At 38.2% G+C, this 22,259-nt stretch overlaps 1 protein-coding gene across 2 annotated transcripts; it reads right to left on the bottom strand.

Annotated features, from left to right (window-relative positions):
- Positions 1-235: 235 nt before the first annotated feature.
- LOC135587509 (delta(24)-sterol reductase-like) lies at positions 236-2,756 on the bottom strand. Of its 2 annotated transcripts, none has more exons than XM_065079011.1 (3): positions 2,412-2,756; positions 917-2,170; positions 236-827 (listed from the first exon to the last, which is right to left on the bottom strand). In XM_065079011.1, exons 2-3 carry the CDS (start codon positions 2,153-2,155, stop codon positions 375-377), a joined length of 1,692 nt encoding a protein of 563 aa, XP_064935083.1. In that variant the 5' UTR covers positions 2,156-2,170; positions 2,412-2,756; the 3' UTR covers positions 236-374. The 2 variants fall into 2 exon arrangements, with proteins under 2 accessions (XP_064935083.1, XP_064935084.1); XM_065079012.1 differs by having other exon boundaries at positions 917-2,165; positions 2,412-2,755.
- Between the last annotated feature and the right edge of the window lie 19,503 nt (positions 2,757-22,259).

Below are 22,259 nucleotides of genomic sequence, written 5' to 3'. Positions count from 1 at the left end.
TGTTTTTCTTATATGAATTTACTAGTGGGAAACTTTTACGGCTTGAGAGATTTTTTGTCGCTGTGTTCTGTCTCTTTTTGCCGGTAAACAGTGATCCATCTTAAAACCCTGCATTGCACTATGAACGTTGTCATCTACTCCCTTACTACCTAATTATTGTGGATTGCAGGAGCTTCGATTGCTTCAAATGGTAAACTAAGATTTGGCATCACAAGATAACCTCAAGTCCAGAAGAGAGCTCCAACACGATTTACACTACTTGAAAGCATCAAAGAGCACATGAAGATTTGGCAGGCAGATACTGCCCTACTCGAGTTCCATCCATCATGGGAAATCCCAATCTTATTGGCGTGCTGGAGGCGGCTCGCTCGGTTCTAGTTCTCCTTCTCGGCTACGGCGTACTCGGTCTCTGCGATCGCGGCCTCCGCCTCCAGCACCTCCTTCTCGGTCTTCTTCCCCTTCTTGGACTTGTAGTAGACGTCCATGAAAGTCCCGATCGCCTTGTACTTCCTGCGGCAGTGGTGGTACAGCTCTCGATCGAACATCCTCCAGAAGTTGTCCTCGCTGAGCTCCGACACCGAGTACTGCGGTTGGAAACCATGGTTCTGGATCAGCCATTCCTCGAGCCTGTGCACGGCCTCGGCGCCGTCGAACTCCTCACCTCTCAGCACAGGCCCGGGGGCGTAGTAGACGCCGATGTCCGCAAACATCTGCGCGAAGCTGGTGTCTCCCTGTTTCGGATCCAGCTCGAATCCAGGTTCTGGGTATACCATGGTCTTCACCGGGAGCTTGAAGAGGCGATGTGGGCAAAGCCAGATCGGATAGACCTGAATCAAAACCCCAGCATGACATGCGTCACGGTGTGTAGTACTAGCAATTCAAGCAGGGGGAGCAGGAAGTAAAGACGGAAACCTACCTCCATTTCGCGGTGGAGGAACTCCAGGGCGTCGGCGACCTTGTGCATGGGCAGCAGCATGTCCTGTATCACATGCATGTCGTGGTAGTACTTCCTGATCGCCTCCCCCTGAGTAATCTTCATCAGGGAGATCTTGGGAGGCATCATCCACCCCATCAGCCACCGGAAACACCACTGGTCGCCGAACGGCAGGATGAGCTTCATCTCCCAGAACAAGCTCCTGGTGTGCCGGTGGTAGTACTCCCGCGTCGGGATGTACTCCACGAACTCGCCCCTCTTCAACGCCGTCTCGGCGTGCTGATAGAACCACGGTTTGAACCACCACCCCACCCGGTTGATCACGTTCCCCTTCCTCTTCGCTTCTTCCTCGGAAGCGTAGGCCCCGGTCATGAACACCCCCTCCGTGGGCGTAAAGATCAAGGACTCGACGAAATCCGGCATCTTCTTCGGGTCGCCACCTTTGGGTGCAAACGAGTCGGCGTAAGCCTGCGCCAGTTCCGCCAGGCTCCCCCTCACCGGCTTGTAGGTCAGCCTCATGTACTCCTTTACCGGTATGAGCTTGATTTCGGCTGACACCAACAGACCCAGCGTTCCCTGAGACCAAGGAATGGCGTAGAAGAGGTCGGAGTGCTCGTTGTCCTTGGTGGCTCTGACGACTTTTCCGTCGGCCAGGACGACCTCCAGGGAGACCAGAGTGTCGGAGAAGAGGCCGTATATGTGGGAGCTGCCCTCGATGCCGTAGCCATTGATGAGGCCTCCGACGGTGAGGTCGTTGAGTTCCGAGACCACCGGGAGCGCCAGATTCATGGGAACGGTGATCCGGCTAAGCTGACCCATCGTCACCAGGGGCTCCACCTTGACGACCATTCTTTCCCTGTCGACGTCGAGGACGTTGTTGAATGGGGAAAGGTCGACCTCGAAGTGGCGAGCGCGCTTGTAGTCCACGTGGCGCATGCCGACGACGATGTAGGGCTTCCGAGCCGTGCACACGAGGCCGTCTTTGAATGGATTCCGCTGCTGGAGGCGTTTCACCACCTTGTGGACGTTCTCCTCGTGCTCCTTCTGCCGCTGCTTGTACGGCTTCTTCTCGGTCTTCCGCTCCTCCAGGTAGGACAGGAAGTAGATGAAGCAGGAGAGGGGCAGGACGACGAAGACGATGATGATCCATCGGAACTGGACCAGATAGTCCACCCAAATCTTCTTCCTTTTGGGGCGGGGAGGTGCTGGCAGAGTAGACATCGCTTCGCTCCTGAGCTAAGAGAAGAAGACGAGAGAGCAACTAAAAGACTGCATCGTAAAACCAGCTCGTAAACAAACGTCAATGCCGTAAGCAGCAACGGTTTCCTCATCGATAGACAACAAGTACCGTTACTCCGCGAAGCATTAATAGGGTACTGATTGGGTCTAAAAGTAGATAAGCAGAAAGCATTTTGTTGAGAGCAATGGATGCAGCAAGCAAGGTTCCGAGAGGAGGAATTAGGTAGCTCATGGTTACCTCGTAAACAAAACTAGCAGGAGAGCCCAGCGTGACTCGACGGCGAGAGGAAGCCACGGAAGCCTTCCTCCGCTCCGCTTTACTTCAATGCGAGGGAGATTGATGCCAGGAGAAGGCTAGTGCCGTCTTAAATAAATAACACAGGGTACCCTAAAACCGAGGCAATCGAGAGGGAGAAAGAGACGAGGAGGCATCCGCCATTTGGAATCACCGGAACGAAACGTGGACCACGCTCTGGCCATCTCATCACGTTCTCTCTCTCTCTCTCTCTGTTTCTCGACGGCTCAGGCTACTGTGACGGTGTCTCGATGGTTCTCGGGAAAAGAGAAGTTGCAGAAGATGCCGGAGGGGGTTAGTAGGACACGGTGGAAGTCGACGTGATGGCGGCACCACGTGACGGAGGGGAAAACCAAAACCCGCCCACCGCCCCCGCTCCTCTCTCTTCCTACCAACCCCCGAGTGATCCCCACCTCTCTTCCTACCAACCCCCGAGTGATCCCCTCCTCTCTTCCTACCAACCCCCGAGTGATCTGAGGAGGACATCTACTGCATATTCATGGCAACCCGTCAACAAAGTGACCCTGTCAAGTGGTCGACGATAGATAGTAATATAACGCAGCATAATGGGGCCACCCACGTGGAAGTGGAACCACATCATAATGCAAATTTATTTATCAGTTCTTAATGCCTATATATTCGTACATAAATATTATAATGACACTAGCACATTTTGTATTTAAGCCCCCACAAGTTCCCATGTTTTCTGTTAAATATCATTCGCATGCCCCATCTGCCACCAATTTGACTTGTCCTAATTTGATTCCGTGATTATATTATAATATACCAAATCTTGTCCCCAAAAATTGTCACCAATTTGGTTCCGAAGAATAATCGCAATCTTCTCGCGCCACATCTACCTCTAATTAGTCTTAAATTATGAGCGGATTAGTTTTATATGGACCCAATCGATTCGACTGATTTGACTTCTTCTTGTGCCATAATACATCGAGTTAATTAGATCAAAACGAAGCGGATTTTAATACTCCACTACACTTGTAATCTAAGCTATTTTAAATTCGATTAGGTAAAAATAGGTTGATTATGATAATCTAAGCTAATTTTAATTCTCCCTAACTTTGATGCAAAAGTGTTAAATTATCGTAATTCTTCCCATTAAAGATGAAAGGATTTGATATACGTAAGATTGTTTTTATTAACTAACTATTTTAATTATATGTTTAGAAAAATATAATTCAATTGACATGTAATTCACAATAACTCTACACAAAACTCAAGCAAGACTCAATCAAATTTCTATTAGATTATATAATCATATTTAATTATATAAAATATATTATAAATTTGATTAAGGGTATCGATTAATGGAAAGAAAATCTAATTATGGTAGCATGAGCATCAAATTTGATTGGAGAGACTCACTTAATTATGGTGGCGTATGTATAAGGATTGTTAATAGTGTTTAAGGGTACATTAAGAGCGAGATCAATATTATTTCACTTATTTGTTAGGTACCTAAATTTTATATCAATGCAACCTATATCTCTCCCACCATCGAAAAGCTTTCCAGCATTCTATATTGAATCTCGAATTTTGACGATGAAACCAATTGATAGTATTTATAATTTGATATGCATTTTGAATGACGTAAGATGCTTCGATCAGGGAGAGACAATTAAAGTAGGAAAAATTATGTTAGGCAGGAGGAAAACATGTCAGAAGATTGGACGTCGCGCCGAAAGACCGGTCGACATATCGGCATAAGGCTTCGGTCCATGGATTTGGGCATTGGGCAAAAAAGAGCAAATATTACGCCAAGGATATCGGAGTTGTTGATGTCAACCGGTCGATTGGGCAATAGGCCACAAGAGAGGACGATGCGTCGAAGAATCGAACGAAGCGTCAATTGACCAATGACATGCCAGACAACATGATTCATGCTTAGTAATAATTGTCTAGATCGAAGTATATTTTATGTGTGCAGGATTAACTACGATAGCAAGACATAAAGCAAAATGAAGTTCCGGAGTCAAGAACGTGATTTCGTTGGGAGTTCGAGAGTTCGTTGGAAGTTCTACCGGAACTAACCGAGAAGTCCAGGAGCTTGCCAAAGAAGATCATCGGAACACGCCAAGAAGATCGTTGTGAAGTACAGGAGCTTGCTAGGAGTCCGTTGGAACATTGCCGAGAGATCGTCGGAAGTTCGCTGGAAGTTCGTCGGAAGCTCGTAGGAAGAAACCAAGACTAACCGGACTTGATTTGCTTAGAATATATCTTAAGAATCGTAGTTAGTATATAATTAGAGTGTGATTTGGGAGGTAATCCTATAAACTCTGTTAAGGGCTAATTGGGCTCGAAGTTAGGCTGGTTTGAGCCGGATTCAAGGACCAACTAGGATGTTGGACCATGTTTGGCAGTGGCATTGCCAGATTGAGGTGGTGGCACCAATTGGGACTCAGTCTCCCAGGAGCTCTGGGTGGTGGTACTGCCCAGTGCAGTGTCAGACTGACACTGGCGGTGGTACCGCCCGTACCTAGGAAACCCAGGTTGAGATATTTTTAGGCTTCAAGTTTAAATCAACTTGAAGCCTATAAATACCCATTTCATCACTGGTTAACGTATACAAGCATAGAGAGTTTTAAAGTGAGAAACGCTATTACAATTACTTAAGAAATCCCCTCCTATAGACCTAAATTTATAATTCTGTTTAGAGAGGAGTGAGTGCTTGCAAAGGTTATCTCCTAAACCTGTGAAAAGGAGAAGAGGGGTGTAAAAGGTGGTTGGTCTTCGCTTATTGAAGGAATACCGATAGTGGATGTCGGTGGCCTCGATGGAAGAGGAATCGGTGGAATAGATGTAGGTCACGACGACCGAACTACTATAACTCGGTTTGCATTTACTTCTTACAATTTACATTTCTTGCAAACTGCCCTTCCCTACTTTACTTGCCTACTACTTTCACTATATATATAAACATGTTTCAAGTTAAGATCTTTACGAAATAGTTTTCGTCGGAATCGGTTTTAATCGAAACGAAAGGATTTGAATCGATAATTTTACCACTGCACTAATTCACCCCCCACTCTTAGTGTTGACTCATTCCTAACAGTTGGTATCAGAGCCTCGTAATTTCTCATTTGGTTTAACACCCAAGAGAAATGGCTCTTTTCGATTTTCAAGAGGGTCACTCTCTCATTCATCATCCCTTATTCAATGGGACAGACTACACATATTGAAAAACTGAAATAAGAGTTTTCTTGCTTTCGTTGGATTTGAATTTATGGAATATTGTCGAAAGCGATTTTTGAAGGTCTTCTCTTCCAATGAACCATTGGAATGATTTGGAGAAGAAGACTTTTTTTTTTAAATGCTAGAGCTATGAATGCTCTATTTTGCGCTTTAGACAAAAAAAAGAATTCAATCGAATTTTATGTGCGAAATGACTTTCGATATTTGGTACACTCTTGAAATCACACACGAAGACACTACTAGAGTTAAAGATTCTAAAGTCAATCTTTTAATACACAATTTTAAACTATTTTGAATGAAGCCGAGCGAAATCATTATTAACATGTATACCCGTTTTACGAATGTCGTCAATGGTTTAAAAGCTTTTGGTAAAACTTTTTCAAATTTTGAACTTATTAGTAAAGTTTTATGATCACTTTCTAAAAATTAGAATTCGAAAGTAACGGCTATTCAAGAATAAAAAAAATTGATTTTTTTATCAAAGAAGTTATAGGGTCTCTAATAACATACGAAATGACCAATGTGGCACAAAACGAACTTGAGGACAACCTTCCAAAAAACAGAAAGTATTTCAGACTTAGAATAATTGAAGACCACTCGAGCATAAGCTCAAGTGATGGTGAACTTGAACTCCTCACTATGAAATTTAAAAAGTTCATGAAACAAAAATTAAAGAACAAAAAGAACGCAACTACTCGCTATGAATGTAAGAAGAGAGAAGCACTTTGGAATGAATCAAGCTCATCTGATGACAAGGAGGAAACCGATGAAAAACAAACCAACAAAGGTGAGGCGGCAACGCCTTAATGACTTTCAACGACTAGGTAATCAAAACCCCTTAATTTATTTTGAAATTACTTGATGCATTTCATATGTTGTTTTTAAATTAGTATATAAAATATAAAATAAATAAATAAATAAAAGGGGATCATGCTTTTTTTTTCTAGCTAATTTTGAAAATGATTATGAAAATTACATGTTTAATGATGTAATAAAAATATTAAATGTTTTGATACCATAATTGATTATTTTATTTTATACATAATAATCATGCTTAATAAATTTATATTTCAAAATTATGCATGATGATTTTTGTGATTTTTGCTTATCGGTTTGTACTGTAATGAAAGTTATTTTTTCGGTTTTAAAAATGATGCATGTTTTTTTATTTGACATAAATGAAAAAGGCATGCTTCTATGAAACAAAAAGGGTCTGCATTTTGAAAATAAATGTTTGTTTCATATTTGATGATTTTATATTTTTTAAACTATGTATGATGAGTTGAAGTAGTAATGGTTTGAATGCATGAATCAATAATTTTTTTGTCATACGAATCATGACTCCATCACTTGATACTCTAAATTTTTTTTTTACGATTCATGAAAAATTGAGACATTATACATAAATCAAGTTCTCGTCTGAATCTATCTATGTTGTCTTCATTGAATTTTTTGAAAAATAATTTTGATGATCATTTTGATTATTTAAAAAGAGAATTATCGAAATGATTCATGAAATTTTGGATTCATGTCTTGATCTTTCATTTGTTTATGAGATGGTTGAAATCTTTGTACCTTCGAATTCTTTCCTTCTCCTTTCAATTTTTAGAAATTATGCATGTTATATGTTGAAAATTTGAAACTATGTTTTGGTATCATGCATACCCAAGAAATGTTGATTTGACAAATTGAATGAGTTGAAAATTAATGATGATTTTTTCTCTCGATTATAACTTGTGATATTTCTTATATGAATCATCATCTTGATTTCTTGATATTTGATACCATTATAATGTGAAGTATTTATGATTTGGAATGATGCATGCAATACTTATGATTTTATTATGATGATATGATGTATTGCATATGATGTGAATCATATTTAAAATTGCTTTGACTTGAATTTAACTTGAATTCAAGGTTTATCTTAATTATGGCATATTGCAATAATAATGATACTTTATCTTTCTTATAATTTAAAAATTGATGAATTACACCATTGTATTTTTATTCCCCTCTTTTTGCCAATGACAAAGGGAGAGAAAGAATTACTAGTGTGCACATCTCAAAAGAAAAAAATTTGCTAGCTTGCGCAATTCAAGAAGATGCAAAAACATGTTAGCCTGCTCATCTCAAAAGAGGAGTAAAGATTGCTAACTTGCTCATTTCAAGAAGCAAAAGTTGCTTTCTTGAACATCTCAAATATTGCTAGCTTATATTTTTTAAAATAATATTAAAAAAAAATTATGCTAGCTTGCATGATGAAAAGCTTGTTAGAATTGCTAATTTGAACATTGCAAAGGAAGAAAAAATTCCTAGCTTACACTTCTCAAAAGAGAAGAAAGAGTGATGCTATCTTATGAATTTTGTTAAGTTACACATTTCAAGAAAATACAAAAATGATGCTATTTTTTATATTTCAAAAACTTGTTAGTTTGAACATCATAAGGAAAAGTAAATATGCTAACTAGCACATATTTAAATTTGCTAGCTTGTATGTTCTAGAACTTGCATATATCTAAAAACTGATAGTTGCACTTCTCCCTTTTGTTGATGACAAAGGGGGAGAAGTTATGATGATAACCATGCATGCAATGATGTACTTAGATATTTTGATTATGCATGATTTTATGATGGTTGCAATGATGTGATAACTTAGTTATTTCAATACTCATGTTGCATGCAATGTTGAAATACTATGATTTCAAAGTTTCTATCAATATGACATATTGATAGGGGGAGTTTATTTAAACTCTGGGAGTTAAGGTTAACTCCATCAATCAATTTGTTGTCATCATCAAAAAGGGAGAGATGATTTAATCTTAGATTTTGATGATGAAACCAATTGATAGTATTTATGATTTGATCTGCGTTTTGAGTGACGTAGGATGCTTCGATCAGGGAGAGACAATTAAAGCAGAAAAAATCATGTTGGGCTAGAGAAAATTATGTCAAAAGATTGGACGTCACGCCGAAGGATCGGTTTGTTGGGCTGATAGCCCATGTTCAACCTATTGTGGGCTTTATAAGCTCACAACCCACACCCCCTCTTAACCTAACCCTATATCAATATAAGGGGGGGGGGGGGTGGAGGCTGCGTTTTAGAGGCAGAAAAAGGCAGCAATGTGGGAGAAGGCTGCAGCCACGGGATTCCAAAGAAAAGAAGGAGAACAAGGCAGAAAAGTAAGAGAAAGAAAGGAAATAAGACAAGGACAACATAGAGAGACTGTTCTCAATCATCTAGCAGTGTTCTAATCTCATGTTAGATCAAATCTACAGTAGACTCTTGTTGTGATTACTTGGGGAGGTTTTAGATATTGTGGGCAGTAACGTGATCCTTGTATCCCAATTATTCTCTTATTATTGTTGTTATGGTTTAGGGCAAGAGATTGAGATTTGTATATTCATTATTCTCATAGTGGATTATCTCTAGTTTGCCCCGTGGTTTTTTACCCTTCACATTGAAGGGGTTTTCCATGTATATCTTGGTGTTTTATTTGATTATGCTTTCATTTAATTCCGCTGCATGTTATGGCCTGCTAGTATTTGTTCATATACAAAGGTTATTCCTGGTTGACTTGAGGCTGAATTTAATTTCAATTGGAAGGCTTGATGATGAAGACTATGATAGCAGATTTCATAGAGGGCAATGGAAGCTCAGTAAGGGTTCTCTTATTATAGCTAGTGGAAAGAAATGTCATACTTTGTACAGGTTGTAGGTTAAAGCTTGTTGCGAGCAGTTAAATGCTACATAAAAAGACTTCAGCATGGAGTTGTGGCATAGGCGACTAGGACACATGAGCGAGAAGGGGCTGCAATCTCTTTCCAAGAGAGAGATATTACCAGATCTCAGTGGTATACATTTGAACCCTTGTATTGATTGTTTGGCTGGTAAATAACATAGAGTTTCATTTGCTAGTCCTGCTTTATCTAGAAAAATGCATGCCTTAGACCGTGTTTATACATATGTATATTGTCCTTTGAGGACAAAAACTCCTGGTGGATCTATTGATGTTCTTGGTATAAATGGTGCACTTTATTTTGTCACTTTTATAGATGATTTTTCAGGGAAAGTTTGGGCCTATGTTTTGAATACCAAAGATCATGTGATTAATGTCTTCAAAGAGTTTCATGTCAGGGTTGAAAGGGAGACAAAAAGGTAATTGAAATACATAAGATCAGATAATGGTGGTGCGTATACATGATTGTTTAATGATTATTGCAGGTCATATGTAATCCAACATGAGATGACAGTTCCTGGTACACCTCAGCATAATACAATTGTAGAGAGGATGAACCACACAATCGTGGAAAAGATCAGATGTATGCTTTCACATGCCAAGCTACCCAAAAGGTTTTGGGATGAGGCTTTGAGGACTGCAGTCGATGTGATTAACTTATCACCATGTACAACCCTAGATTGTGATGTTGCAGAGTATGTATGGTCAGGAAAAGATGTTTCATATAGGCATTTGAGAGTGTTTCGTTGTCGTGCATTTGCACATGTTCTAGATAATGAGAGGTCCAAATTGGATGGTAAGACTAAAGAATGTATTTTTCTTGGTTACTCACATGATCATTTTGGTTACAGGCTTTGGGATCCAGAAAAGCAAAAGGTGTTTAGAAGTAGAGATGTGGTCTTCTTTGAGGATCAAACCTTTGAGGATTTGAAGAAGAAGGTACCAGCCAAGACTTCTATAGAAGGATTAGCATATTGTGACCCAATTATTCCTCCAGTATATCAGGGTGATGGGGGAGATATATACGAAGATGGTGTAGAACCTGATGTTGATCTACTTGTAGGACATGTTGAGCAAGAAGAAGTAGGAGAGCAAGTTCCAATAGAACCTCAGTTGAGAAGATCTTCTAGACAACGTCAACCTTCCAAAAGATACTCTACAGATGAGTATGTGATGCTTACTAATGCAGGTGAACCAGAGAGTTACCAGGAAGCAAATGATAATGTAGCAAACATGTTGACAAAGACTTTACCAAAAGAAAGACAAGAGATATGTCGATAGCTGGTCGGCATAACTTCACATTGAGGAGTCATGAGACAACCTCCCTTATGGGCTGAAGGGGCAGGTTGTTGGGCTGATAGCCCATGTTCATCCCAATGTGGGCTTTATAAGCCCACAACCCACACCCCTTCTTAACCTAGCCCTAGATCAATATAAGGGGGGGGTGGAGGCTGCGTTTTAGAGGTAGAAAAAGGCAGCAACATGGGAGAAGGCTGCAGCCACGGGATTCCAAAGAAAAGAAGGAGAACAAGGCAGAAAAGTAAGAGAAAGAAAGAGAAGAAGACAAGGATAACGCAGAGAGACTATTCTCAATCATCTAGCAGTGTTCTTATCTTAGGTTAGATCAAATCTATAGTAGACTCTTGCTGTGATTACTTGGGGAGGTTTTAGATATTATGGGCAGTGACGTGATCCTTGTATCACAGTTATTCTCTTGTGATTGTTGCTAGGGTTTAAGGCAAGAGATTGAGATTTGTATATTCATTATTCTCATAGTGGATTATCTCTAGTTTTCCCCGTGATTTTTTACCCTTCACATTGAAGGAGTTTTCCACGTATATCTTGGTGTTTTATTTGATTGTGCATCCATTTAATTCCGCTGCATGTTATGGCCTACTAGTATTTGTTCATATACAAAGGTTATTCTTGTTTATATCCCTTTCACGGTTGATATATCAGTAGAAGACTTCAGACCATGGATTCGAGCATCGGGCCAAGAAGAGCAGATATTGCACCAAGGATATCGGAGTTGCGAAGGTCAACTGGTCGATTGGGCAATAGACCACAAGAAAGGACAATGCGCCGAAGAATCAAACAAAGCATCGATGGACCAATGACATGCTGGACAACATGATTCATGCTTAGTAATAATTGTCTAGATCGAAGTGTGTTTTATGTGTGCATGATTAACTATGATAACAAGGCATAAAATAAAATGAAGTCCCGGAGTCAAGAACATGATTTCGTTGGGAGTTTGAGAGTTCGTCGGAAGTCTAGACGTTCATCGAAAGTTCTACCGGAACTAACCGAGAAGTCCAGGAGCTTGCAAAAGAAGCTCGTTGGAACACGCCAAGAAGATCGTTGTGAAGTCCAAGAGCTTACCGGGAGTCCGCTGGAGCATTGCCAAGAGATCGTCGGAAGTTCGCCGGAAGAAACCAAGACTAACTAGACTTGATTCGCTTAAAATATGTCTTAAGAATCATAGTTAGTATATAATTAGAGTGTAATTTGGGAGGTAATCTCATAAACTCTGTTAAGGGCCAACTGAGCCCGAAGTTAGGCTGGTTTAGGCCGGATTCAAGGCCCAACGAGGATGCTGGACCCTGTTTGGCGGTGGCACCGCCAGACTAGGGTGGTGGCACCGCCTGAGACTCAGTCTCCCAGGAGCTCTGGGCGGTGGTACCGCCTAGTGCAAGGTGTCAAGCGATGGTACCACCCAGTGCAATGTCAGTGTCAAACTGACATTGGCGATGGTACCGCCCGTACCCAGGAAACCCAGTATAAGACATTTTTAGGCTCCAAGTTTGAATCAACTTGAAGCCTATAAATACCCCTCTCATCCCTGGTTAACATATATAAGCACAGAGAGTTTTAAAGTGAAAAAATGATATTGTAATCACTTGAGAAATCTCCTCCTCTAGACCTAAGTTTAGAATTCTATTTAGAGAGGAGTGAGTGCTTGTAAAGGTTGTCTCCTAAACCTGTGAAAAGGAGAAGAGTGATGTAAAAGATGGTTGGTCTTCGCCTATTAAAGGAAGACTGATAGTGGATGCTGGTGGCCTCGACGGAAGAGGAATCGATGGAGTGGATGTAGATCATGACGACCGAACCATTATAACTCGGTTTGCATTTACTTCTTACAATTTACATTTACTGCAAACAACATTTTCCTACTTTACTTGCCTACTGCTTTTACTATATATACGAATGTGTTTTAAGTTAAGATATTTACGAAATGATTTTTGTCAGAAATGATTTTCGTCGGAATCGGTTTTAATCCAAATGAAAGGATTTGAATCGAAATGGGATTGTCGTTCTGCTAGTTTAACGATGCCATTGGGGGAATCGGTTAACACCAAAGCAAAACTAAAAGTACGGAATGTTAGGTTTAGGTCTTGAGATAGATGTTCTTGAAGAGACAAAAAAAAGTACGGATAGTGCTGGCATTCACGAATTTTTATTCAGGGACAAAAAAGTTTATTTTGAAAGGGCCATTTCATATATGCTCTCTGAAGGAATAAATAGAAATCCCACTAAACAAATATAACCATAAGATATAAAATGGAAACTGAAATACGTTATTAGAAACAAAATCCATTAGTGATGGATTTATCATCAGAGAGCAGTAGACCGAAATTAAAAAAAAAAAAAAAAACTTCTTATAAGAATTTGTTGTATTTCTTATTGATCAAGATTTGATTGACTAATTATGTCAATAAATTATAGCTTGGATTTGAGGCAAGTGGCTTGTCTGCCTGAATGAAAAACCTTAAAATTTTGTTATGCAATTTGGTATGAAGTTTCAATATATTGGATATCAAAACTTTGGATAAGCATGTATGTTGATATATTATTTCAATATGCTTAAATATTATATGTTTTACATATCAGCCATATTTTATTATTCCTGTATATATTACTTGTGGCATGACATGTTCTCATGAACCTATATGTGATTGTTTTATAGTCTTCATTCTCGCATAACTATTTTAAATTATGAATCAGTGTTTTATAAAAATATATAAGTATGTAGCAATTGACGAGAAAGTATATGATTGATTACTAGATGCTTATTTTTATACTACAAATTAAGTTCTTGATAATTCTCTTCCTATAGGCATGTACCTCATTACAGAGTTTAACGGTGGTGAACCTTTGGACCGCAAAGCATGATGTTTAAGTTCACCAAAATGAAATTAATGTTTGTACTTCGTAGTAGCTTTCATGAGCAATTAAAAAGAAGATTTATCAATAAAAATTGTGAGTGATAATCATTAATACCTTTAATTCATGATGTCTTAGGGTGAGTTTTATATCCATTATCAAAAATCTTTCTAGAATGAGTCAGTGTAACAATAAATCGATATAATGACTAAGGGATTTTAAATCATGATAAACCATGATATGATTTATCATGATCTCCTTAAAATTTTAATATTATATTATCATAATCTTAAATTATAAATTTATAATAATATATTATCATGATTCTATCAATAATAAAGAACATGTTTTTCTAAATTATGAAATAATATATATATCATTGAGATAAGATTATCATGATCTTAATTCTATTAATAATAAAGATTAGATCACAAAATGATTTATGAAAATATGAAATAATTTAATAATTTTTTTTATAATTATTTTTTAAATAAAATATATATTTATTATATTTTTATAATTTTTATTTGTGCATATAAATTTATAATCATTATTAATAAAAATTTAGTGAGTTATACTCATTGGTACTGTTAATTCATAATAGTGAGCTTTATATCTATACCAAAAATCTGTCTAAAATGAGTTAGTGTAAAAAAGAATCGAGATCATGATTAAGGTATTCTAAATCATGATCAATGTATTCTAAATCATGATATGATTTATCACGATCTTCTTAATATTTAAATATTATATTACCATTATCTTAAATTATAAAATTTATAATAATAATTAATAATGATTCTATCAATAATGAATAACATGTTTTTCTAAATTATAAAATAATATAGATATCATTGATATAAGATTATCACGATCTCAAAGATATTTTAAGAATATATTATTATAATTTTAAATTATAAAATATTATCTTGATTTTATCAATAATAAAGATTAGATCTCAAAATGATTTTCGAAATTATGAAATAATTTAATAAATATTTTTATAATTATTTTTAAAATAAAACATATAATTATTATATTTTTAAAATGTTTATTTATGCATATAAATTTATAATCATTATCAATAAAAAAATAATGAATCATATACCGTTAATTCATGATATCTTAGGATAAGTTTTATATCCATAACAGTTAGTGTAATAAAAAATAGAGATTAGGGATTCTAAATCATGATAAACTATGATATGATTTATCACTATATCCTTAATATTTTAATATTATATTATTATTATCTTAAATTATAAAATTTATAATAATATATTATTATGATTTTATCAATAATAAAAAACATGTTTTTCTAAATTATAAATTAATATTGATATTATTGAGATAAGATTATCACAATCTCAAATAAGTCATGGAAGGCATTTAATAATTCATCGAAAGATAAATCTATATCTAATAAATTTGTTACCTCCTCTCCGATGGCCATTAAGGCATAATGAGCAACTTGCTCGGTGTTAGACTCCTCTTCTTCGGACGCGTTCGAATCATCCCATGTTGCTTTGAGCACCTTCTTCTTTGTTGTTCTCTTTTTGGCTTGGGGACAATCACTCTTGTAGTGTCCCGACTTTTTGCACTCATAGCAAATAACTTGGTCCTTCTTGGGTTCAAGTTTATTTTTAGTGTCAATCTTAATCTTGTTTTTTTTAATGAATTTTTTAAATTTTCTTGTTAGAAGGGCCAAGTCATCGTCATAGTCCTCATCACTTGAGTTTTCTTTCAAGCGGTCTTCCAAAGTTCTAAGTGCCATATCCTTCCTGTTCTTTGGAAGGATGTCTTCTTGCTCTTCATGAGCTTTGCAAGTCATCTCGTAGGTCATTAATGACCCAATTAGTTCTTCAAGAGGGAAGTTATTTAGATCTTTCGCCTCTCGAATAGCAGTGACTTTAGGATCCCAACTCTTAGGAAGGGATCTTAGAATCTTATTTATGAGCTCAACATCCGAAAAACTTTTTCCGAGTCCTTTTAGACCGTTGACGACATCCGTGAAACGGGCAAACATGTCGCCAATAGTCTCACTCGGTTTCATCCGGAAAAGTTCGAAAGAGTGTAACAAAAGATTGATTTTTGACTCTTTCACTCTACTTGTGCCTTCATGAGTCACTTCGAGTGTGTGCCAAATATCAAATGTGGTTTCACAAATCGAAACACGATTAAACTCGTTTTTATCAAGTGCACAAAATAAGGCATTCATAGCCTTTGCATTAAGAGCGAAAGCCTTCTTCTCCAAATCATTCCAATCGATCATTGGAAGAGAAGACTTCGAAAAATCATTCTCGACAAGATTCCAAAGTTCAAAGTCCATATAAATAAGAAAGATCCTCATTCGGGTCTTCCAATAGGTGTAGTCCGTCCCATTAAACATGGGTGGACGTGTAATAGAATGACCCTCTTGGTTTCCGGCGTAAGCTATCTCTCTTGGGTTTTAATCCGTTTGAGAGTTAACTGAGCTCTGATACCAATTGTTAGGATCAAGAGCACTAAGAGGGGGGGGGGGGGGGGGGGGGGGGGGTGAATTAGTGCAGCGGAAATTTTTCAGCGATTAAAACGAAAGCTGCGTTCGTTCGATAAAAACGATTTCGATGTGAAAGCCGATTCTAAAATTACTTTAACTTGAGATTAAGCGAGATAACGTTAAAGTAGATCTATGAAGGCAGTTTACAGTTTATGATGGAAAGCAAAATACAAGCGCAAACTGAAATACGACGTTCGTACGATAAAAATCGATTTACGTCTAAACGTAGATTTAGAAAGTTCTGAACTTAGAAACTTATTCGTAAGATCGCAAAAGGCAGTAAACAATTATGATTGAAATCAAAACATAAACGTAAAATGAAATATGATGATCGTACGAAAAAAGCCGATTTACGTCTAAACGTAGGTTCGGAAAGTTCTGAACTTAGAAACTCGTTCGTAAAATGGCAGAAGGCAGTAAGCTATTGAGAAGTTTGCAGTGAAGGTAAAATGCTCAAAGGAAATGCAAACCGAGATTTAGAGTGGTTCGGTCAATCTTGACCTACTCCACTTTTGGCTTCCTCCACTGACGAGGTCACCGACGTCAACTAGAGGCCTTCCTTCAATAGGCGAAGGCCAACCACCCTTTTACAGATTCACTCCTTTTGATTGGCTTAGGAGACAACCCTTACAGAAGTTTTCTCTCCTCTCTTTACAACTCAAACTTTGAAGAACAGAAGGAGGAGAACTTTTGGTCTTTACAACAGTTTTGAGCTCTAAGAATCACAAAAAGATATCAAGATTTCGAGTGTAAGTTGCTACCTTTCAGTGCTGAATGGGTTGGGTATTTATAGGCCCCAACCCAGTTCAAATTTGGAGCTCAAAATTGTCAATTCTCGGAATTCCGGGATCAGGCGGTTGCACCTCCTGACTGGGGCTGTTGCACCGCCTGGTAGAGCTCGAAGACTGAGCCTCTAGGCGGTGCCACCTCTGTCAGGGGCGGTTGCACCTCTCTGCCAGAGCTCGAAGACCGAGCTCAAGCGGTTGCACCTCCTGACTGGGGCGGTTGCACCGCCTGGCAGAGCTCGAAACTTGAGCTCAGGCGGTGCCACCTCTTGTCAGGAGAGGTTGCACCGCCTAGTCTCGCTCGGAGATTGAGCCCAGGCGGTTGCACCTCCTGGCTGGGGCAGTTACACCGCCCAGTCTCCCTGGGAGACTTAGCCCAGGCGGTGCTACCTCCTGGCTTGGGCGGTTGCACCTCCCACAGCAACCAGGGTCCGAATGGGTTGATCCATTCGGCCCAATTTGGGTTTTTCAGGGGCCCAATTGCCCCAAGATTAAGCTAATGGGATCACCTCCCATTTTCAACTTAATCATTAGTGCTAACTACGATAAATCCTAAGACAATTTCTGCAGCTTGCTCCGGTGCGTCAATTGCTTCTTCCGGCGAGTTTCCGGCGAACTTCCGTCGATCATCCGATGAACCCTCGGTGATGCTCCTGCGGACTTCCGGCAAACTCCTGGACTTGCGACGATCCACTTGGCAAGTTCCGACGAGCTTCTTTGGCAAGCTTCTGGACTTCTCGGATTTGTTCCCGCAGAACCTCCGACGACTGTCCGAACTTCCGTCGAGCTCTCGAACTCCCAACGTGATCATTGTCATGACTCCGGCGCAACTCCTGCTGCATGTCTTACTTTCATCGTAGTTAATCCTGCACACTTATCTCAACACATAGATTAGACAACAAATGACAATTGACTTCGTCATCAAAATCCGAGATTCAACAATCTCCCCCTTTTTGATGATGACAATCAATTGATAATGGAGTTAACTTTAACTCCCCCTGTCTATATACCATACTTGAGATAAGTCATTCTTGAATTTAAAACATTATAAATTCAAGAGACATATTCCCATCATGATTCGTATCATGATGTATCTCTTTGAAGATGATGTCGAGGCTTGACATTCATTTTCAAATTTTACATTACAAGTTTGAATGATGGTAATAGTAGCAATTCATCATATTGTAAGATATCAACATGTAAAGCTGTGAAGTAAGATTTTGATATCATTACATGATGCACACATTTCTAATATTTTAGCAAGTGTTGCATTTCTATATATGGCATCTTTTCATATATCTCTTGATGATGCAGGCATGGCATAATCATAGCATCAGTGTTTATAGCATCAAATCAATTCATATATTTCTCCCCCTTTGTCATCAACAAAAAGCATGGTAGATGTGATACCAGGAGAACAATATAAGCAAGTTATCAAGCATATAAAGGAAGGCATGATAAGCATATAAAGGAAGGCATTGAATACTTCTTCTCCTTGTATGTTATAATTCTTTGTGCATGAAGGAGGAAAGTCATTTTATCAAATCCATTTCGAAAAATATTTTTCATAAGAGTGTGTTTGATTTTTGTCATTCCAGCTGTTAAGCGAGTCCGAAAATGAGATGAATTCTTTCATGCATTCGGACCAGATTATGCTACAAAAACATTTCAACACATGGCAATAAAGTGATTTGATCATTCAATAAAGTTCGAAAAGTAATTTTAACTAGTTTAAGTATTCGGACACATCAACATTCCTAATTCTCTTCTTATAAAATCAAATTGTTCTTCACTTAGAGGTTTTGTAAAAATATCGGCTAGTTGATGTTTAGTATTAATGATAATGACTTATCAACTGCATCATTTTTTCAAACTATATTTATCAAAGCACAAGGTTTTCAAAACTTTTAGTTTCAATATAAAATCTGAGATAACCATTTAGTTTATATTTATCACAAGGCACAGGGCATATATTCACCACGATAGATGTTTACAACTCTACATATGCTCAAAATATATCAGGTAACCATATCAAGGATCAAGTCAAAGCACATCATGGTGAGTAACATAAGGAGTTTACAATAACAACAGATGATTGTGTTCGTACAAGCTCATTCATGAGGTGGAAAATTAAAGTGCCTAAACAAGGAGTCAAATTGACGATGAATTTGCTGCAGCTCAGATAGGATTTGATCTTGTCATTGTTCAAGCCGTTCTTGTCTTTGTTCGAATCGGTCCATCCGAATCCCAATATCTTCGACAGATGATGTATGAGTTTGCTCAAATGGATGTGTTTCCTTAAAGGGACAGATCGGAGGAGATTGGGTACCCCTAAATACTGGTGTTTCCGGTTCTGGTTCAGGTTGAGGAGGATCAGTTCTTCTTGGCATTCTAACCCAGTTACCGTTTCTATAAAAACATCTTAATCGGTGAAGTAGATTTTTATTAATTATGCTAAATCTATATACTTTTATTACTTCTTCTTCCGGTGGTATTAGAATATCGTAGGCTTTCATTATTCTAGTTATTATACCATCATATGGGAGCATCATGTCTTTCTTAGATAGTTCTAACATGTTTTGTTGGATAAGATAACCAAGACAGATGTCATGTCCTTTCATGATCAAATACATAGTTCCTAATTCTAATTGGCTTACTTCATCATGATGGTATTGTTTAGGGAGAATGATGCTAGTTAGGATATGATGAAGTACCTTAGTGTTTAGAGGCAGTAGATGTTCACAACTTTTAGGAACAAATGCTAAATTGGGATTGGCAAAAATTGTTCCTAGGGCATCAACGTATGTTGTTCCAACAGTTTCATCATCCCATGATCCTCTAAAGTAAAGTCTTCTACTTTTCATGGGAATGCCTATCATGTCGCAAATGAATCTATCCGTAATTGAGATGTGTTGTCCTAAAAGATAGGTGGACATTCTTTCTTCTTCATCTACTTGTATGTTGTTGTAAAACAATCTAACAAGTCTTGGATAGATGGGTTCGTTAATTTGCAAAATTGGAAGTAGATCTAAGTTTGCAAACCATTGGATTGTTTCTAAGTCTCTTAGTTCATTTAAGTCTACGTATTTTCCCTTATTGACACTCCTAAGTTCGAAAGAGGAAAAATTTTCATCATGGTATTTTGAATCGAAAAGGGTGAGATCAAAATCTTCTACTAATCTCCTCTTTCCTTTATCCCTTGAGGATCTTCTAGATCCCATAACTACTGCTGTTTAGAACAATAGTGATGAGCAAGAGTAAATCAATAAAAAAACAGAGTTTAAGGGCTTCTTAGAGAGTACCTTAGTGAGATCTTCAAGAGAGGGAAGGATTGTTGATGCTTTGCTTCGAAATGAGGGGTTTTTGGGATGCTAAGATGGGAGAAATGGGGATGGAGGAGGCTTGGAAGAGCAGAGGAGGGAAGGGAGTGAGTTGGGGTCGGTTTCACCGCCGGCCCTAGCTTGGGTTAAAAAGGGGCAGAGTTGCGGGCGGTTGCACCTCTGGCTGGAGCGGTGCAACCGCTCGCAACACATGACAGCTGGAGGTGCTACCTCCAGCTGGGGTGGTGCCACCGCCTACAGGCGGTGAGCACTTGTTCTGATCAATGTGATCTGATCTGAGAGTTTTTCTGTCTTGAGGAGAATTTTCATTCAAAGCAATCAACTTTACTTACGTAATTACGTAAGAATTTTTTATTTTAAGATAAGGACTTTTGCACGATTAAGATAGATTTTTAACGTGCATACTCTCAATGTCGTACACGTGTTTGTGATAGTTTCTTCAAGTTGGTAAGTCTTGCAAGTTCATGACAGACTTGGTCACTTCTTGATACGGAGTTAGATTCGAAGGTTATGAACGGATGAAATTGATGGGTTCAAAAATCCAGGGGATATGTGAATTTGGGAATCATATGTTTCTAATTCTGAAAAGTTAAATAAGGTTGTATCTAAGTCGCATTTGTGATTTTAAATTTATAATCTCCGTTTGTAATTAAGGCTAGAGAGCATTGCGAGTTCCTTTTTGGATCTTGGGTTATGAATATCGAGAATCAAGGAGCAGAATATTATTTCTTGCTCCAGCCTAAAATTTTTATGTTTTTAATATTTTTACAGCAAGGGATAATTTTTAGGTACCCATTTGCTTTTGGGTGCCTCACAAATAGATCTACATTGTTTATCATGTTGCATAGCATTTATCATGGTTCCTTTAGAAACCCAAATCAATTTGTTTGGACTAATTTTCTTGAATGGACAATAATGCGTCTTGTGTCCAAATTTGTAACAAAAGTTGCATTTGTTTTGGTGTTGAACATGTAGGATGGGGCCTTTTATGAAGGTGGTTGGATTTTGGTGAGAACTTCTCATAAATCCAATTCCACTCTTTTTTGGAAAGTGACCCTTGTTTGCAAGGATCATGTTTAATGACTTGCTACCAACCTCGAATTTCTTCGAGGTGTCTTTAAGTAGCAAGTTTTCTTTTTGGAGAGTTTCTAGATCATGGCATTTGATGCATGGATCTAAACTATCATTATATTCAGTTTTTAACTTATCAAAATCACAAATAAGACTATCATGCTCCTTTTTTAGTAATTTATATTTTCTATTGATAATCTTGCATTCATCAAATAAGTCATGGAAGGCATTTAATAATTCATCGAAAGATAAATCTGCATCTAATAAATTTGTTACCTCCTCTCCGATGGCCATTAAGGCATAATGAGCAACTTGCTCAGTGTTGGACTCCTCTTCTTCGGACGCGCTCGAATCATCCCATGTTGCTTTGAGCGCCTTCTTCTTTGTTGTTCTCTTTTTGGCTTGGGGACAATCACTCTTGTAGTGTCCCGACTTTTTGCACTCATAGCAAATAACTTGGTCCTTCTTGGGTTCAAGTTTATTTTTAGTGTCATTTTTAATCTTGTTTCTTTTAATGAATTTTTTAAATTTTTTTGTTAGAAGTGCCAAGTCATCGTCACAGTCCTCATCACTTGAGTTTTCTTTCAAGTGGTCTTCCAAAGTTCTAAGTGTCATATCCTTCCTGTTCTTTGGAAGGATATCTTATTGCTCTTCATTAGCTTTGCAAGTCATCTCGTAGGTCATTAATGACCCAATTAGTTCTTCAAGAGGGAAGTTGTTTAGATCTTTCGCCTCTTGAATAGCAGTGACTTTAGGATCCCAACTCTTAGGAAGGGATCTTAGAATCTTATTTACGAGCTCAAAATCCGAAAAACTTTTTCCTAGTCCTTTTAGACCGTTGACGACATCCGTGAAACGGGTAAACATGTCGCCAATAGTCTCACTCGGTTTCATCCGGAAAAGTTCGAAAGAGTGTAACAAAAGATTGATTTTTGACTCTT

Source organism: Musa acuminata, chromosome BXJ1-8 (genome assembly GCF_036884655.1).
Source record: "Musa acuminata AAA Group cultivar baxijiao chromosome BXJ1-8, Cavendish_Baxijiao_AAA, whole genome shotgun sequence".
In the NCBI taxonomy this organism is placed as follows: domain Eukaryota; kingdom Viridiplantae; phylum Streptophyta; class Magnoliopsida; order Zingiberales; family Musaceae; genus Musa; species Musa acuminata.
The sequence above is the reverse complement of the archived record's forward strand: the minus strand, read 5'-3'. Positions and strand labels throughout refer to the sequence as shown.